Source organism: Hypanus sabinus, unplaced genomic scaffold (assembly GCF_030144855.1).
Source record: "Hypanus sabinus isolate sHypSab1 unplaced genomic scaffold, sHypSab1.hap1 scaffold_1949, whole genome shotgun sequence".
NCBI classification, from domain to species: Eukaryota; Metazoa; Chordata; class Chondrichthyes; order Myliobatiformes; family Dasyatidae; genus Hypanus; species Hypanus sabinus.
The window spans coordinates 4,548-22,563 of NW_026780046.1; the positions used below are offsets into that span (position 1 = coordinate 4,548).

The 18,016-nt window shown below is 45.5% G+C and overlaps 1 protein-coding gene across 1 annotated transcript; it reads left to right on the forward strand.

Annotated features, from left to right (window-relative positions):
* The first annotated feature begins 620 nt into the window (after nucleotides 1-620).
* LOC132387532 (NACHT, LRR and PYD domains-containing protein 3-like) lies at nucleotides 621-15,327 on the forward strand. The gene is made up of 9 exons (XM_059959903.1): nucleotides 621-755; nucleotides 2,336-2,490; nucleotides 3,795-3,956; nucleotides 4,055-4,120; nucleotides 9,839-11,576; nucleotides 13,415-13,501; nucleotides 13,661-13,831; nucleotides 13,985-14,152; nucleotides 14,317-15,327. The coding sequence occupies exons 3-9, from the start codon at nucleotides 3,851-3,853 to the stop codon at nucleotides 14,402-14,404; spliced, it is 2,424 nt and encodes an 807-aa protein (XP_059815886.1). The 5' UTR covers nucleotides 621-755; nucleotides 2,336-2,490; nucleotides 3,795-3,850; the 3' UTR covers nucleotides 14,405-15,327.
* Nucleotides 15,328-18,016: the final 2,689 nt, after the last annotated feature.

The following is an 18,016-nucleotide window of genomic DNA, read 5'->3' on the forward strand; positions in this document are numbered from 1 at the left end:
AATAATGTTCTTAATGTCCTGCCGGAAAAAAAAAAAAAAACAACAACCAACTATAATGCTGTAGGACAATGCTATGGGTGAGATTTCATTGTTTAAGATGTCAGAGTGTTTCTCTATAGACTCAAATCATATATTGCCATAGGTGTCAATGGCAGGCGACGTTCACTTGAAAGGAAACGATGAGAATCAGGTGTGACTGAGAAATCTGTATAATCCAGTGACGAAAGGAATAGAAGTGTCATCGTCAGCAGAAATGTTTCAACCCACACTGGCGTAACAGTTGTCCATTACTCAACGCAGCGCCACCAGTGGTAGGAGGACCAAAACAATGGGCACTGTCTGCTCAACCTGTCTTCCCATTCCATTGACACATCACTCCCGGTCCAGGGCACAAGATTGGCTCCTAAAAGGGAATTGCCTGCAATATCGGAAGTAGATACCCTGGAGAATCCCGACCCAGTGTACAATCCATGGAGAGTGTGGAAATGGACATTGTGTGACTGTGGGTGGATGGGCACATGTGGACTAGGCCATGTCAAGGTTTCAGTGGACAGGCCCAAGATGTTTGGAAGTGTTTGCCTCCGTTTAGAAACAAAACAGTCTTTTCCTTTAAACCTCAATTAATGTTTGACCCTCCTGTTATTTTTCTTTTTTTGTGACAGAGCAGTAAAAATTGATCACACCTGTCCACAAAATGGATCAATGTGCGAGCAGGAGAGGAGTTCCAGTAACGTCAACATCGGGAAAGGACACGGGTATGTTGGCGAATTATTTTAATTTATAAATACTCTGCTGATTCTGCATCTGGCTTTAATTCAACATCGGCAATTCACAAAGTGTTTGTGAGAACTGAGCAGAGAGATGAGAGACAGAGATAACATCTCTGGGAAAAACACAGTCACCCGTGGAAGGAGTACAGTTACCGTCTGCTCCATCTCCTCGAGCAGATTGTGATGCACAGTAAAATAGCGAGTTACTCCAGAAGACAAGACATTCTACAGATGCTGAAAGTTTTGGGCAACACAAAGACACAAAATATTGGTGGAACTCAGCAGGTCAGGCAGCATCCATGGAGAGGAATAAACATTTGACGTTTTGGGTCAGGATCATAAGGAATAGAAAGTAATGTGTTACGCAGAGAGGTTAGAGAGACAGGGATTGGACACGCTGGAATTAAGGAGATTGAGAGGGGATCTGATTGAAACATATAAGATTATTAAGGGATTGGACAAGATAGAGGCAGGAAATATGTTCCAGATGCTGGGAGAGTCCCGTACCAGAGGGCATGGTTTGAGAATAATGGGTAGGTCATTTAGTACAGAGTTAAGGAAAACCTTCTTCTCCCAGAGAGTTGTGGGGGTCTGGAATGCACTGCCTCGGAAGGTAGGGGAGGCCAATGCTCTGGATGCTTTCAAGAAGGAGCTAGATAGGTATCTTATGGATAGGGGAATCAAGGGATATGGGGACAAGGCAGGAACCGGGTATTGATAGGAATTGATCTCAAAATTGATCTCATAGCCATGATCTCAAAATGGTGGTGCAGGCTCGAAGGGCCGAATGGTCTACTTCTGCACCTATTGTCTATTGTCTATAATATCTAAAATTTCTGTCCCCTCATTTCCAGTCTGATGAAGGGCCTTGGCCCGAAACGATTACTGTTCATTCTCCTCCACAGATGCTGCCTGACATGCTGAGTATCTCCAGTATTTTGTGAGATATTCCAGAGATTTGCTGAGGAAGGGGTTGACTAGGCAGGCAGACAGTAACCCAGAGCAAAGCGGTGTTGATAGGCAGTACCAGGAGAGTATTCTTTATTCTCAGGAATTAGCAGAGTTCTTTCCAAGGACAGGTCCCAGATAAAGACGGTATATTCCTGGGGACAGGAAAGAGCAGCCTTCAGCCGCAGGAGCTATACCCTCGCTCCACACTGCACCCTCCATCCCCATCCCACATCCCCTTCCAACCCCTCCCACCCATTCCTGCTATCCCTCCTGCCCCTTTTCCCTCGACCCCCCTTCTCTTAAACACTTTCCTCCCTACCACTCCCCTTCCCTGTCCCCGTTACCCTACCACACACCTCCACTTTCCCCTACTCCTTGTTGTTTCCCCCACGCGCTCTCTGATTCCTTCTCCCCACCCCTCCCTCTCTCACCTGCCCCTCACTCTCCTCCTCCATCTCCCCCTCCAGTACCTTCCTTCTATCCCCGCCTCCCCCCCCCCTTATATATTTCGTACTGTGCTTGGTGACCTGGAACCCCATCTTTAGGTTCCAGATAAATTTGCTGACCCATAGGAGGTCGGTAATGCCTTTCATGTTCCTAATTTTCCTTCACAGTGATCACCGAGCTCCTGGCAAGCTGGGATGATTCCCAGCTGCTGCAGTTGACGGACTCCTACCGGGACAGGGTGGAGCAGGCGATGGAAGGAGGGGTGCACGGAGTGAGCCTGGCATTAACGGCCGAGAATCAGTTCAGCGGAGAGGAACATCGGGTGAGTGGGAGGGAGAATGGGTTTGAATTTTCACACATCACAGGACTGATGCAGGTTGGAGCTCTGATTAATCGAATAATAAAGCATCAAGACAAATCAGAAATATGTGTGTGTGTGTGTGTGTGTGTGTGTGTGTGTGTGTGTGTGTGAGTGAGTGTGTGTGTGTGTGTGTGTGTGTGTGTGTGTGTGTGTGTGTGTGTGTGTGTGTGTGTGTGTGTATATTTTTTTCTTAAAACTGTGAATCTGAAGCAATGATTGAAAGAAGTGTAAGAAGTGTAAATACACCGGCGGCGGCTGAATGTTCAGAGCGAGGGGAGCAGGGAACAATTGTATGAGGTTGCAATAAAGGAGTTTAAATGGAAATACGGCTGAGAATCAGTCCAGTGGAGAGGAAAGTCGGATGAGTGGGAAGTAGAATGGGTTTGAATATTCGCACATCAAAGCACCGATGGGTGTCGGAATTCTGACTTATTGGATTTTAAATTAGGTGAAGGAATAACTGGGAAATAAATACTGTACATACAATTTCCAGTGATAGAAAGGGGTGAAAAGACCCCGCGGACTGGTGGGTAGCTGCTCAGTATTCAGATTGAGTTGAGCACGTAACAGTTGTGTGGTTGAGGTTGCAATATTGAATAGGAATATGATGGGAAGTTTTGGTTTGTGAAGACTGCACAGCGTGACTGCAGAATGACAGTGAGAACCGGGACATCATCAGTGGATGCCACAGGAGGTCGAGCGTGTTCTGTTCTGGGTGGAGATGATGGTGTAATAATCTGTAACTGAAAACAGTGTGAATCGGGGAATACTGCCATGTTGTAATGTGTAATCACTGAATAAACCTCCACTGGAAAAAGCAAAGGGAAGGCATCAGGTGTCAGCCGGTAATCCGCTGTCATGTTGGACACTGGCGGACTGAGGAGATGAATCACATCATCTTTTCTGCAAATTCCCTGTGAATGCTTACTGTATTATAAAATCCCGCCTGACTTCTTTCTTCATCTGTGATCGTTATTTTATTATTTCTGTTTTACACCGTCAAATCCGGTGAGGAATTATTTATGGATTTGAAGCAACAATGAAGGGGTCACAGACCAACAGGGATCTCATTGACTGGTGGACCAGGTTCCCGGTGAATGTCCGTCCGCGTGCTCTGCACATAGAATGTACAGTCCATGTCCCGACAGGATCAGCACCCGTCCGGGTGATTGCTCAGTGTGATCACGTTAAAGAGCAAATCATTTACTTCTCATTCTCTGTGTGAATCTGTCAGTCCCCAATATGTTCACCGTTACTCTTCACAGAAAATCTCTGATCTCGCTGATAAGGGAGAGCGGGCGGACTCCTCCTGAGCCTGGTGATGGAGAAAGGCTCCCGCGCCCGGAGGGTGATGTGGGAAACCTTTGTGAAAATGCGGATTGGTGTCCCAAAGTTGGAGAAAATACTGAAAGAAATACAGGAACATGGTGAGATAGTATCAGCGATTAATTCAAATTTCGATTGAATACGGTACATGTAACAATTTGACAAAAATGATTTCCTCAATTTGTTTAAATTCAAACAGGTTGTGATTCTTCCCATCGACCAATTCCCGCTCAACATTTACTAAAGATTCTCAGTGAGCTGAAAGGTAAGTGACTGTGCATTGAACATTGAAGAGTATAACACAGGAACAGGCCATTAGGCAAATAATATTGTGCCAAAACAGCCAAGAAGTAAATCAAACAAACCCAAACTATAATCTCTCCTTCCTACACCATGTCCATATCCCTCCATTCTCCTTACAACCATGTAAGTATCCAAAAGTATAGGCAGCATGGAGTAAATGAGCTGCTCGAGGAATATAAAGAATGTGAAATGAATCTTAAGAAAGAAATTAGAAAAGCTAAAAGAAGATATGAGGTTGCTGTGGCAAATAAGGTGAAAATAAATCCAAATAGTTTCTACATTTATATTAACAGCAAAAAGATAGTGAGGGATAAAATTGGTCCCTTAGAGAATCAGAGTGGACAACTATGTGTGGAGCCAAAAGAGATGAGGGAGATTTTGAACAAGTTATTTTCTTCAGTATTCACTAAGGAGAAGGCTATTGAAGAGTGTAAGGTAAGGAATACAATTAAGGTATTTATGGAAGCTATGATGATTGAAGAAGTACTGGCACTTTTAAAGAATATATAAGTGGATAAGTCTCTGGATCCTGACAGGGTATTCCCTAGGACCTTGAGTAAAGTTAGTGTAGAAATAGTAGGGGCTCTGACAGAAATATTTCAAATGTCATTAGAATTGGGGATGGTGCCCGAGGATTGGCATCTTGCTCATGTGATTCCATTTTTAAAAAGTTTTCTAAGAGTAAACCTAGCAATTATTGGCCTGTAAGTTTGAAGTCAGTGGTGGGTAAATTAATGGAAAGTATTCTTAGAGGTGGTATATATAATAATCTGGATAGACAGGGTCTGATTCGGAACAGTCAACATGGATCTGTGCGTGGAAGGTCATGTTAGACAAATATTATTAAATGTTTCGAAGAGGTTACCAGGAAAGTTGACGAGGGTAAAGCAGTGGATGTTGTCTATTTCTACTTCAGTAAGACCTTTTTGACAAGGTTCCACGTGGAAGGTTAGGATGTTTCAGTCGTTTGGTATTAATGTTGAAGTAGTAAAATTGATTATACAGAGGCTGGATGGGAGATGCCGAAGAGTATTGGTGGATAACTGTTTGTCAGGTTGGAGGCCTGTGACTCGTCGAGTGCCTCAGGGATCTGTACTGGGTTCAATGTTGTTTGTCATTTACATTAATGATCTTGATGATGGGGTGGTAAATTGGATTAGAAAGTATGCAGATGATACTAAGTTAGGTGGCGTTGTGGATAATGAAGTAGGTTTTCAAAGCTTGCGACAAAATTTAGGCCAGTTAGACGAGTGGGCTGAGCGATGGCAGTTGGAGTTTAATGCTGATAAGTGCGAGGCGCTACATTTTGGTAGGAATAATCAAAATAGGGCATACATGGTAAATAGAAGGGCGTTGAGGAATGCAGGAGAACAGACTGATCTTGGTATAATTGTGCATAGTTCCCTGAAAGAGGAATATAATGTGGATAGGGTGGTGAAGAAAATTTTTGGTATGCTGGCCTTTATAAATCAGAGCATTGAGTATTGGAGTTGGGATGTAATGTTAAAATTGTATAAGGCATTGGTAAGGCCAAATTTGGAGTATTGTGTACAGTTCTGGTCACAGAATTATAGGAAAGATGTCAACAAAATAGAGAGTGTATAGAGGAGATTTACTAGAATGTTACCTGAGTTTCAGAACCTAAGTTACAGAGTTAGGTGTTTATTCTTTGGAGCATATAAAGTTGAGGGGTACTTGACAGCGGTATTTAAAATTATGAGGGGGATGGATAGAGTTGACGTGGATAGGCTTTTTCCATTGAGAGTTGGGGAGATTCAAACAAGAGGACATGAGTTGAGAGTTAGGAGGCAAAAGTTTAGGGGTAACATGAGGGGGAACTTCTTTACTCAGAGAGTAGTAACTGTGTGAAATGAGCATCCAGTAAAAGTGGTAGAGGCAGGATCGATATTATCATTTAAAAATAAGAAAATTGGATAGGTATATGAACAGGAAAGTAATGGAGGGTTTTGGACTGAATGCAGTTCTGTGGGACTAGATGACAGGAAGCATTCGGCACAGACCAGAAGGGCCGAGACGACTTGCGTCCGTACTATAATTGTTATATGGCTATGTGGTTACTATTCCTCATGTTGCTTTCCGAGGGAACAGGCATGACAGTGAAATTCCCACACCCATTTCTGATTATGACACAGATACACTTCCTGATTTTTGAAGAATATCATTTCTACCATTGTCACATTCTCTAAAGTAAATATGTCCACAATCAATGTTTTCCTACGCTCCCTATCACAGCCGAATACATTGATTGGAGACGCCCCACACGCCTGACAGAGTCATAGATACATAGAAAACTTACAGCAGTGTACAGGCCCTTCGGCCCACAATGCTGATCCGAACTGTCCTTACTTTAGAAATTATTTATGGTTACCCATAGCCCTCTATTTCTCTAAGCCCCATGTAACCATAATACAGAACATTATGAACTCATAACTTGGCTGGAGAAGTCTGAACACAGAATCTAAGGTACTAAGTTACATTTGTTTTCCAAATCAGTCACGATTGATTTTCATAGATACAACTATATCTGACTCAATACTATCAAAATGTGATACTGAAGTTATCAATACTTTTCTCATGTGGAAGGCAATTCAACTATGCACCATTATACCTAGATCACTCTGTTCTACTGCATTCCTCAACGCCCTACTATTTACCATGTATGTCCTATTTTGATTAGTCCTACCAAAATGTAGCACCTCAGACTTATCGACATTAAACTCCATCTGCCATCGCTCAGCCCACTCTTCTAACTGGCCTAAATCTCTCTGCAAGCTTTGAGAACCTTCTTCATTCTCCACAACGCTACCTATCTTAGTATCATCTGCATACTTTCTAATCCAATTTACCACCCCATCATCCAGATCATTAATGTATATGACAAACAACATTGGACCCAGTACAGATCCCTGAGGCACACCACGAGTCACCGGCCTCCAACCTGACAAACAGTTATCCACCAATACTCTCTGGCATCTCCCATCCAGGCGATATGAGAAACTTACAGGGGGAGTGGTGAGCAGAGCTAGGAAGTTGGTTAGTGAAAGAAGGCCATGGAAGAAAGGAGAAAGGGGCTGGAGAGAGCACCAGAGGGAAGCGTAGATGATCTTAGTGTGGCCATTTGTATTTCGGTTAGACCCGACGTAGATTGAGAGACCGTTTCACTGAGCATTTACGCTCTGTCCGCCAGAACAAGCGGGATCTCCCTGTGGCCACCCATTTTATTTCCACTTTCCATTCCCATTCCGGTACATCAGTCCAAGGCTTCCTCCAATGTCGGGATAAGGGCACACTCAGGTTGTGGAACAACACCTTATGTTCCGTTTGAGTAGCCTCCAACCTGATGGCATCAATATTGATTTCTCAAACTTCCAGTAAAGGTCCCTCTCCCCCTTCACCGTTCCCCATGCCCTCGTACGTCTCACGTTATCTCCTTGCCGGTCATCGCCTGCCTCTGGTGCACACCCCCCCCCCCCCACCCTTTTTCTTTCTTCCAGGGCCGTCTGTCTGTCAAGAATCAACTTCCTAGCTCTTTGTTTCATCCCTTCCCCTCCAAGCTTCACCTATCGCCTGGTATTTGTCTCTCTCCTCCACCCTCCCCCACCTTTCAAATCTACTCCTCAGCTTTTCTTCTCTGGTCTTGCTGAAGGGTCTCGGCTCGAAACGTCAACTGTTCCAAAGATGCTGCCTGGCCTGCTGAATTCCTCCGGCATTTTGTGTGCGTTGCTTGGATTTCCAGCATCTGCAGATTTCCTCTTGTTTGTGAAATTGTAGGCCAGTTAGCCTAACCTAAGTGATTGGTAAACAGTGCATTATTTTAAATTACTATGATTGCACATTGCACATTCAGATGGAGACGTAATGTAAAGGTTTTTACTCCTCATGTATGTGAAGGATGTAAGAAATAAAGTCAATTCAATTCAATTATTAATGTTCAGGTTTCGAGGTATTTGGAGGTACTTTTCATATTGTTTGTCAATGATTTAGATAATGGAATTGATGGCTTTGTGGCAAAATTTGTTGATGATACTAAGATAGGTGAAGGGGTAGTTAGTGCTGAGGAAGCAATGCGATTGCAGCAAGACTTAAAGAAATTGGAAGAATGGGCAAAATGTGGCCCATGGAAAGCTGTGTTGGAAAATGTATGACAATACATTTTGGAAAAAAGAATAATAGTGCAGACTATTAACTAAATCAGGAGAATGTTTAAACATCACGGTTTAATGTGGCATCATGCTGGCACCAACGTTGTGGGCCGAAGGGCTTATTCCTGTGCTGTTCTGTGATCTATGCAGGTCCTGTGACAGCTGAAATCCTGAACCGCCTGCTACCGAAATTCCTCGCTCTCTGCTCTCTTCTTCAGCACCCGGCCTGTAATCGGCATAAGTTTCAAACTTGTATTAAAATCACAGACCAGTAGCATCTCCCCTTTCTCCCCTTTCCACAGACGTTGTCTGACCTGCACTCACATCCACACTCCCGTCCTTGTACAGCTGTGCTGCAGAGGTCAGGTCGACATGCTGCATAACAGTGGCGGACTGGAAGGGTCTACAACGGGTAGTCAAAATTGCCCAACGCATCACCGGCATCCCCAGCCTACCTTCCATCAGGGCGTATATACAGAAAGGCTCCGGAAAAGGGACAGGAACTTCAGGAAGGATCCCACCTATCCTGCCTGTGGGCTGTTTGCCCCTCTCTCATGAGGGAGGAAGCTACGTAGCATCCACAGCAGGACCACCAGACTTAAAATCGGTTATTTTCCTCAAGCAGTAAGACTGATCAACACCTCCAATGACTAAGCTAAACCTCCACAACCAACAACACCCACCCCACCACCAGCACGGTTTGAAAATTGTCTGTAGAAACCACCTGATTTCAGAGTGACTCCTGTATCGAGCGCTTTTATATTTATTGTGTTTTTCATTGCGTTCTTTATCTGAGTTTTTGTTCTGCATCAGATTCGGAATAACAATTATTTCCTTCTCCTTTACAATTGCGTATCTTGAAACTTGAATCTGTTGAGTATTTGCAACACATACTCTTTCAGAGACACGAGACTGAAGATCTGCCGTCTCAAACCATTTTCTGAAAGAACAGTGAGCTGAGCAGCGTCTGTAATGATGGAAGGGGTGAATTGTTTGTGTTTTGTGTCAAAATGTTGACTGTCTCAATCTTGACATTTTCTCCCCCAATCACCCACCCACAGTGCACGTGCTGATCAACAAATACACTTTGTACGCTGGATAAAGTAATGGTGGGAGGGGGAGCTGTGATTCTCCTTTGACAGAATGCCCATTACCCTTATCTCCATCTCCTCACGCACCATATCAGCACTGGGGATTAAAAGTTTCTTCCAGAGGAACAGTGATATCTCTGGCTGTAGTGAGAGGTTGTCCAGTACGGGACAGTCGGGGTAAGTAAACTACGAGGGAAATAATCAACTTCACAACACAATTAATGTGGAAATGTGATGATCTGGTGTTTATTTAGACCAGGCCTCTCTGTCCAGTCAGGGGTCTGTTAATTAAATTTACTGTACTGTATGAACATCCATTGGTGAATCCAATTAATGCAACAGCTTTGGGCTAACTCCTGTCTGCTTAAATACTGAGTTCTGAGTTGAGGCATCTAATAGTTTGTCCACTGTCTGTTCACATGGAAGATGTTCAACAGAAACACAAGGAGACTCTGCGGGCACAAACTGAAACACTGAGAGTGAACACGATCCTGATGACGGAGAAGGTGAAGGTTTTCCAGCTGGTTGATCAATACACTGAGCTCACGGTCATTTCTACTGTTCGAGATCGGAGACTGGTGGAACATGAGCTGCTGGAAAGAGGCAGAGACCACGAGGAGTGGAGAGAAAAACATCTCCGTGGTAAGCTGGAAAAAATCCGGACTGATCAGCTGTTCCAGAGCAGCTTTTCCCGGAGTAACTCTGAATCTGGGAATTCGGCAGCAGTTGCTGGAGACCCAGGGATCGGGAAAACCACAATGGTACAAAAGATTGTTTATGACTGGGTCACGGGGAAAATATATCAACAATTCCAGTTTGTCTTCAGTTTCAAATTCCGGGGTTTAAACTTCATTAACCACAGAATAAACCTGACAGAACTCATTCTGGATCAGTATCCTTACTTTGCAAATATCCTGAGAGAGGTCTGGAAGAACCCAGAGGGATTGCTGTTTATATTCGATGGTTTGGATGAATTCAATGACGCAATTGATTTTGCTGACAGTCGGAGAGATACAGAAACTTGGTCCACATGCACAGATCCTGAATTCAAGTGCAAGGTGTCTGATATTGTGTACAGTTTAATCCAGGGCAAGCTGCTCCCAGGGTGTTCAGTGCTGGTGACCACCCGCCCCACTGCGTTACATTTATTGAAAAAGACTGAGATCAGTGTCAGGGCTGAAATCCTGGGATTTTCTGGTGAGGAACGGAAGAAATATTTCTTCAGGTATTTTGAAGATCAGACGGTGGCAGCAGCTGTTTTCAGACATGTGAAGGAGAACGAGATCCTGTACAGCATGAGCTACAACCCCTCCTACTGCTCGATCCTTGCTCTGGCACTGGGCCCCTTCTTCACACCAAATGTCAGGGACCCGCAGCGAGTGCCCAAGACCATCACCCAACTGTACTCCTACTATATTTACAACATCCTGAAAAACCACAGCCGTGAGATTGAGAACCCCCGTGATATGTTACTCAGGGTTGGTCAGATGGCCTTCAGAGGAGTGTCCGAGAAGAAGATTGTGTTTACAGATGGGGATTTGATCAACTACAATCTGCAGCCTTCCCAGTTCCTGTCCGGGTTCCTGATGGAGCTTTTGGAGAGAGAGGATTCTGCCCGGAATGTGGTGTACACATTCCCACACCTCACCATCCAAGAGTTTGTAGCTGCAGTCGCACAATTCCTGAATCCACATCCCGGGGATATCTTGAAATTCCTCACTGGAGCCCACAATACCACAGATGGGCGATTTGAAGTATTTCTCCGTTTTGTTGCTGGACTCTCCAACCCAAAGACAGCTCGGGGCCTGGAGGAGTTTCTGGGTCCATTTCCTCATCAAACAACCTGCCGGGTGATTGACTGGGTGAAGGAGGAGGTTATACGCCAGATAAATATCTCTGCTGGTGAAGATGATACAAGGAACCTCCTGAACACATTGCACTACCTGTTTGAGTCTCAGAATACTGGACTGGCTCGAGGCACACTGGGATCTGTGGAAAAACTTTCATTCAGTGAAATGCCACTGTCCCCGATTGACTGCGGGATCCTGTCTCATGTCATTGGACTCTGTGATACAATAAAACACCTCTGTTTTTGGAACTGCCGTATTCAGTTTGAAGGAATACAGCGGCTGGGATCCGGGCTACACAAGTGCCAGGAGTTGAGGTAACCAGATTTCTCTCTCACTCTGAAATGTGAAACTGTTCCATTGTGTTGTTTCAATGCGAAGGAAATTGGGTAAAATCGGAGTAAATCAGATTGCGAAAAATTGTGACAAATGACCAGGGGACCGGTCAGTAATTCCACAGGGACGAGGGTTCTGTGGTTCTTTCTGATGGGATTTGGAGACTCCATCAGATCATGAACAACAGCCATTCGTTTAGTTGTAGTAAATCACAGGATTGGCCATGTTTCTCGCTCCCTGTGACACGTCCATTGACATTATTCCTTCTCAATGTTAATGACAACTAGACCAACACAAACTGTAAGCGGGTGTGTAGGAACTTCCCACCATTTTCCCATTGACATGAGAGTGTAAGCTGTCTTTCCCAGTGAGAGCTTTAGAAATGCGGCTGTGAGATTGGCCTCCTCTGCCCTTCCCTGTGACAGACTATCTCCATCTCTCCACCTGTGTGACTTTTCTCAATCGCCAGTACCCAGGCACTATGTGGGCATCTTTTCTCCCGATTGTGGACCTCAGTTTAGACCAACCTCTCCCATGGATCTATGTCTGCATCAGCTCCTCTTGTAGGAGCATCTTTTCTCAACACTATACTCCTGTGGGATCTCTGTGCACACTTCCATTCCCACTGTTGGACCTCTCTGCGGAAGTCTCATTCCTACTGTGTGTTCATTTCTCCCCATCCTTCTGTCGGGTCTCTCTTCCCCACTCCATTTCCCCCATGGGGGCTTCTCTTCCCACAGCCTGTGGAATCTCTCTTCCACATCCCCATTCCTGCTGTGGGTTCTCTCTTCCCAGTCCTCCTTCCCCCTATGAGATCTCTCTTCCCCACCCCTTTCCTGTTGTCAGCTCTCTTCCCCGTCCTCCTCCCCTTGTGATATCTCTAATCTCCACCCCCATTACCCTTGTGGGAACTCTTCTCGAATCCCCTTCCTCCGGTGGGATCTCAATTCCCTCTCGCCATTCGTTCTTTTGGATCTGTCTTCCCCATCTCGTTCCTCCAGTGGGATCTTTATTCCCTAACTCCTTCTTCCTGTCGGGATCACTTCCCCACCCCCTTTCCTCTGTCGGCTTCTCCCTTGCTCATTCCATTCATCCTGTGGGGATCACTTCCCCATCCCCCTTCCTCTGTCGGGTTCTCCCTTGCTCATTCCATTTCTCCTGTCGGGATCACTTCCCCATCCCCTGTCGGGTTCTCCCTTGCTCATTCCCTTCCTCCTGTGAGGTTCTCTCTTGCCCATCCCCATCTCTCCAAAAGGAATCTCTCTTCCGCATTCCGCTTTCTCCTCTGGAGTCCTTCTACCCCATTTCCATTCCTGCTATGTGGAATCACTCTTCCCCACACCCTTCATCCTGTGGGATCTCTCTTCCCCATCTCCCTTCTTCCTCTCAGAATCACTTTTCCTCATTCCCCATCGCCCTGTGGGGATCCCTGTTCCTTGTTCCCCTTCCTCCTGTGGGGATCATTTTTCCCATCACTTTTCCTGTGTTGCGGGTCTCTGCGCGCATCTCCCATGGAGATTTTCCCACCCACAATTCTTCCTTTCAGTGGGACGATCTCTCACCCTTCAACCCTGCCCCTTCCGACATTCTCACATCAGGAACACTATTCTAACTGTTGGGGAACGAGACAGAATATGGGAAATTACAGTCACATTGACAGTAAATTACTGACATTCAGTAGTGAAATTTGACAGTGGTGGGAATCCCAATCAGTGATATACTGAAGCATTTCATTTTTCCAGAAATATCCGAATGACAGATATTCCCTCATACCCATGGTTTCAATCTATTTGTTCATTAGTTTTCTCTTTGTGTTTAGACTTGGGAGTAATGACCTGGGAGATTCAGGAGTGAAACTGGTGTCTGCGGCTCTGAGGAACCCAGAGTGTAAAATACAGAAACTGCGGTAAGTACCAGACTGTTGGAGATTGTGTTTACAGTTACTGGGTGTCAGAAATTGAACATCAAGCTGATAAGTAATTGTGTTACTGATAAACACTTGGAATTTCTGATGTCTCCTGTCTGTGTGTCCTTCACTCTCACTCTCTCTCTCTCTCAACCCCAGGCTGAACGATGTTGGCCTCACAGGTTCTGGTGCCGAGGATCTCGCCTCCACTCTCAGTGCAAACCGTACACTTACAGAGCTGAACCTGAGTGTTAATAAACTGGAAGATTCAGGAGTGAAACTGGTGTCTGCGGCTCTGAGGAACCCGGAGTGTAAAATACAGAAACTGTGGTAAGTACCAGACTGTGAGAGTTTGTTTACAGTCACTGCGTGTCTGACCTTTTACATTGATATGATCAATAATTTTGTTACAGATAAACACTAGGGATTTGTATTGTCTCCTGTCTCTCTGTGTCCTTCACCCTCACTCTCTCTCATCTCCAGGCTGTGGAAAGTTGGTCTCACGGATTCTGGTGCCGAGGATCTTGTCTCGGCTCTCAGTACAAACCAATCACTGACGGAGCTGGACCTGAGATTAAACTCGCTAACGGACCGATCTGTCCCTGCTCTCCGTCGCCTGATACTGTCCGTCCAAAGTCTGGCCTATATTGAGTGAGTATTCTTGTCAATGCTCAGTGTGATAAAATATCAGTGGATCCGCGGGTTCACCGGTGATATTTGTTCGTCAGCGTTGTTGAAATATTAACCCCAATCCCCTGTTACACTCACTGTTGTATCATTTGTTTATTTCCTCTGTATTCTTCCCTCTGTTTCAGGCTGTGGAGAAATCACTTCAGTGAGACTGGGGAGATGGAACTGAGATCTCTGCAGGAAGTCAGACCCGGACTGACAGTGAACCTGTGAACATCTGAATGAGTGAACATCCCCGCTCAAGGGATGGGGACATTTTGGTCGATTCCTCACCATCCCCTTTAATGACAACACTCCGGGTTTAATTCCCAATGGTTCTAACGGGTCACGTTTCCAACCAAGCACTCTGTGATGTCGGAGGTGTTTCCGCAGGCATGTAATTTCCCTTTGTGACCAGCGGCGCTATTTCTGCTGGATGTCCCGGTCTGAGAGTTCATTTAAGTGAGACCTTGGGGAAATACACAGATAGAAGAGGCGGGGCTCAGTCTGGGACACCGGTGTCTGGGGTGGGATTATCCTGAGAGAGAACACTATTGCTCACTATGCTGAGGAAAATACATTTAGGAGTCTGTCCGAAATTACGATGTTAAATGAGTAAGTACCTTGGTAGCGACCCTGGAACTGCAGCGATCTCGGACACTGTCCTGAAATGTGATTTTATAACCATCGGTTTCCTGAAGCAGAGTGATAGTGAGAAACGGGACTGATGATTCAATCTGTTTACTCGTTGTTACTGGTGTGTGACTCTGAGTGAATCAGGAATAGCTTATTTATTTCCGCAAGTTAGCAGGTTACACGTTGTTTAATTTACATTTACATTTGTCATGTGTGTTGGCGCGTGGCCTAGTGGACAAGGCATCGGACTAGCAACCTGAAGGTCACTGTTTCGAGCCTGAGCTGAGGCAGCGAGTTGGTGTCCTTGAGCAACGCACTAAACACATTGCTCTGTGGCACCGGGGCCTAGTGCTCGTCCCTTGGACAACATCGGTGGCGTGGAGAGGGGACAGCTTGCAGCCTGGGCAACTGCTGGTCTCCCATCAAAAAACCCTGGAAATGAAACCTTCCAAGGCGCAAATCCATGGTCTCATGAGACTAATGGATGACTATTATTATGATGAAATCAATAAACTGCTGTAACTTGATTTGTGTTGGACTTGATTTGAGTTTGTTCGGGAACCCTATCACACACAGCGAACCAGAGCTTCTCGCAGAGGCACAGCTGAGGGAGAGGAAAGTTTGTTACCCTGGATCCCGTAACCCCCACAGCACCCACGCTGATCCCGCGCTTTTCTCGCTCCTGCCCCCCACACTTTCATTGTTCCCGCCCCCACTCTTTCCTCGCTCTCGCTACCGACCTTTCTTCCCGTCCGCCCCGCGCTCCCAAACTCTGTCCACGTCTGAACCAAAACACAGCCTAAAACCCTGTTTTTTTCTGCCATCCCTTTGCCTATCTGATAGTCCCTTAAATGTCTTGAATGTATCTGCCTCAATCACCACGCTCCGCAGTGCTTCCAGACATATGCCTCTTTTTGTATAAATAAAATAAACCCCGAAACCTTTTCCAACACCGTAACCTTGCCTATCTTAACATTTCTTAAAGGTTTCCAATGAATCTGCCTCTATCACCACCCCACGCAATATAGCCCACACACCAGCAGTCTGTAAAAAAAGTAAACCCTGCACCTCATATATCCTTTGGAATTACCCCCATCTCACCTTTAAAATGAGTCCTCTGTGATTTGACATTTCAACCTCAGGGAAAATACTGTCTGTCTGGTATATCTATGTCTCTCATAAATTGTATAAAATTCAGCAGATCTACTCTTAGCCTCTCCCGCTCCTGAAACGACAACCCCAGTTTGTCAAAACTCTCAGTATAGTGCATGCTTTCTAATCCAGGAGGCATCCTGGTTAGCGCCGGCTGTATCCTCCGCAAAGCCTCAATGTCTTTCCGCTGATGGGGCCACCAGAGTTCATTACAGACTATCCAGAGTTTTGTAAACTCTCCATGGTAGCATCTTCCTTGAAAATCAACTAGCCCTTATCTCATTAAGTAGCCTCATGTGCAGCACCTTGTCAAACACCCTCTGGAAAAACAAGTAAACCATATCCACTGACTCTCCTTTGTTGATGCTGATTGTTATATTCTCAAAAATTTGCAACAGGTTTCCCATTAAGGAACCTATGCAGACTTTGCCCTAATTTTTCATGTATCCGGACATCTCATCCTCCAACAGTTTCCTAACCATGAAGTAAGACTAATTGGCCTACAATTTCCTATTGTTGCCTCCCTCCTTTCTCAAGAAGTGGCGTGACATGTGCAATTTCCAATCCACAGGAACCATTTCAGATTCAAGCAGTTCACCAAGGACACCAATAATGCCTCTGCGATCTCTTTAGCTACTTTTTCAGAAATCTGGTGTGTAGTAGAGACTGTGTTGACTGGCTGCGTCACGGCTTGCTACGGAAACAGCAAAGGAATTGAAACGAAAATCCTACAAGAAGTAATGGATTCGGCACAGTGGTTCATGGGTAAAATACGCCAAACTATTGAGTACCCCTGAGAGATTGGGGCTGAGAGAAACAGGCCAGTTTATAGATATAGCTCTGAGAGAGTGAAAGTGAGAGACACAGGCCAGTGTGTGAATATGAACCTGAGAGAGTAGACAGAGAGCCCTCCTTCTCCCTTCCCCATCCCACTTTCACTCTGCCTCCTCTTCTAGCTGCCTATCACCTCTCTCATGATTCTGCCTTCTTCTACTACCCATAGTGCTTTCCCCTTACATTCCTTCTTCACCTCTTCTGCCTATCACCTTCCTGCTTCCCCTCCCCCACCTCTTGATCTTTCCTCTGATTGGCTTTTCACCTGGCACCTTCCACCCTCCCCGGCATTCTTTATAGGGCCCCTGCCCCCTTGTTCTTCAGTCTTGATGAATGGTCTCGGCCCGAAACGTTGACTGTTCATTTCAACGGATGCTGCCCAACCTGCTGAGTTCATCCAGCTTGTTTGTACGTGTTGAGTGTAAAATATGTCCCTGGGAGAGCAGGACTGAGAGACACTGGCCAGTTTATTTATATACTCCTCAGAGAGTGAGTCGGAGAGATACTGGTCGCTGGATGTATATACAGCGATAGTGAATAATAGTGAATGATCAGCCATGATCTCAGAATGGCGGTGCAGACTCGAGGGGCCGAATGGTCTACTTCTGCACCTATTGTCTATTGTCTATTGTATATATCACTGTGACAGAGGGAATGACTGAACAGAGACTGAGGACGAGCTTGCTCCCAGTGAGGTAAGGCTGGGTAAAGTCCTTTAATTAATCTAATTAGCTTAGAAGAAGGTAATGGAGGCAGCAGTTAGGGCAGTCGAGAGCTCCGTTTGCAGTATTTAGGAAGTCAGGGCGAGCTCAATTGTCCCTGATGACTACACATGTAAAAGGTGCATCCAGCTGCAGCTCCTGACAAACCACGTTAGGGAACTGGAGCTGGACCTGGATGAACTTCTGATCATTTGCCAGGCAGAGACAGTAATAGACAAGAGTTTCAGAGAGCTAGTCACCTCTAAAAGTCAGGAGGCAGGTAGCTGGATGACTCAGGACAGGGAAGGGGAATAGACAGGAAGAGCAGATCTCACCTGTGGCCGTTCCCATCAACAATAAGTGTACCGTTTTAGGATACTGTTGGTGGTGCCGACCTACCAGGGACAAGTTGTAGTGGCCGCGTTTCTGGCACCGAGACTAGACACTCAGCTCAGAAAGGAAGGAGGGAAAAGAGGAGAGCAGTAGTGATAGGGGATACGATAGTTAGGGGGACAGATAAGAG

Bases quoted from the DNA above. Each gene is read 5' to 3' on its own strand.
- LOC132387532 (XM_059959903.1), top strand. From the start codon at position 3,851: ATGGAGAAAGGCTCCCGCGCCCGGAGGGTGATGTGGGAAACCTTTGTG. The intron at 4,121-9,838 runs GTAAGTGACTGT...TTCACATGGAAG, and splicing joins GATTCTCAGTGAGCTGAAAG to ATGTTCAACAGAAACACAAG. The intron at 11,577-13,414 runs GTAACCAGATTT...CTTTGTGTTTAG, and splicing joins CACAAGTGCCAGGAGTTGAG to ACTTGGGAGTAATGACCTGG.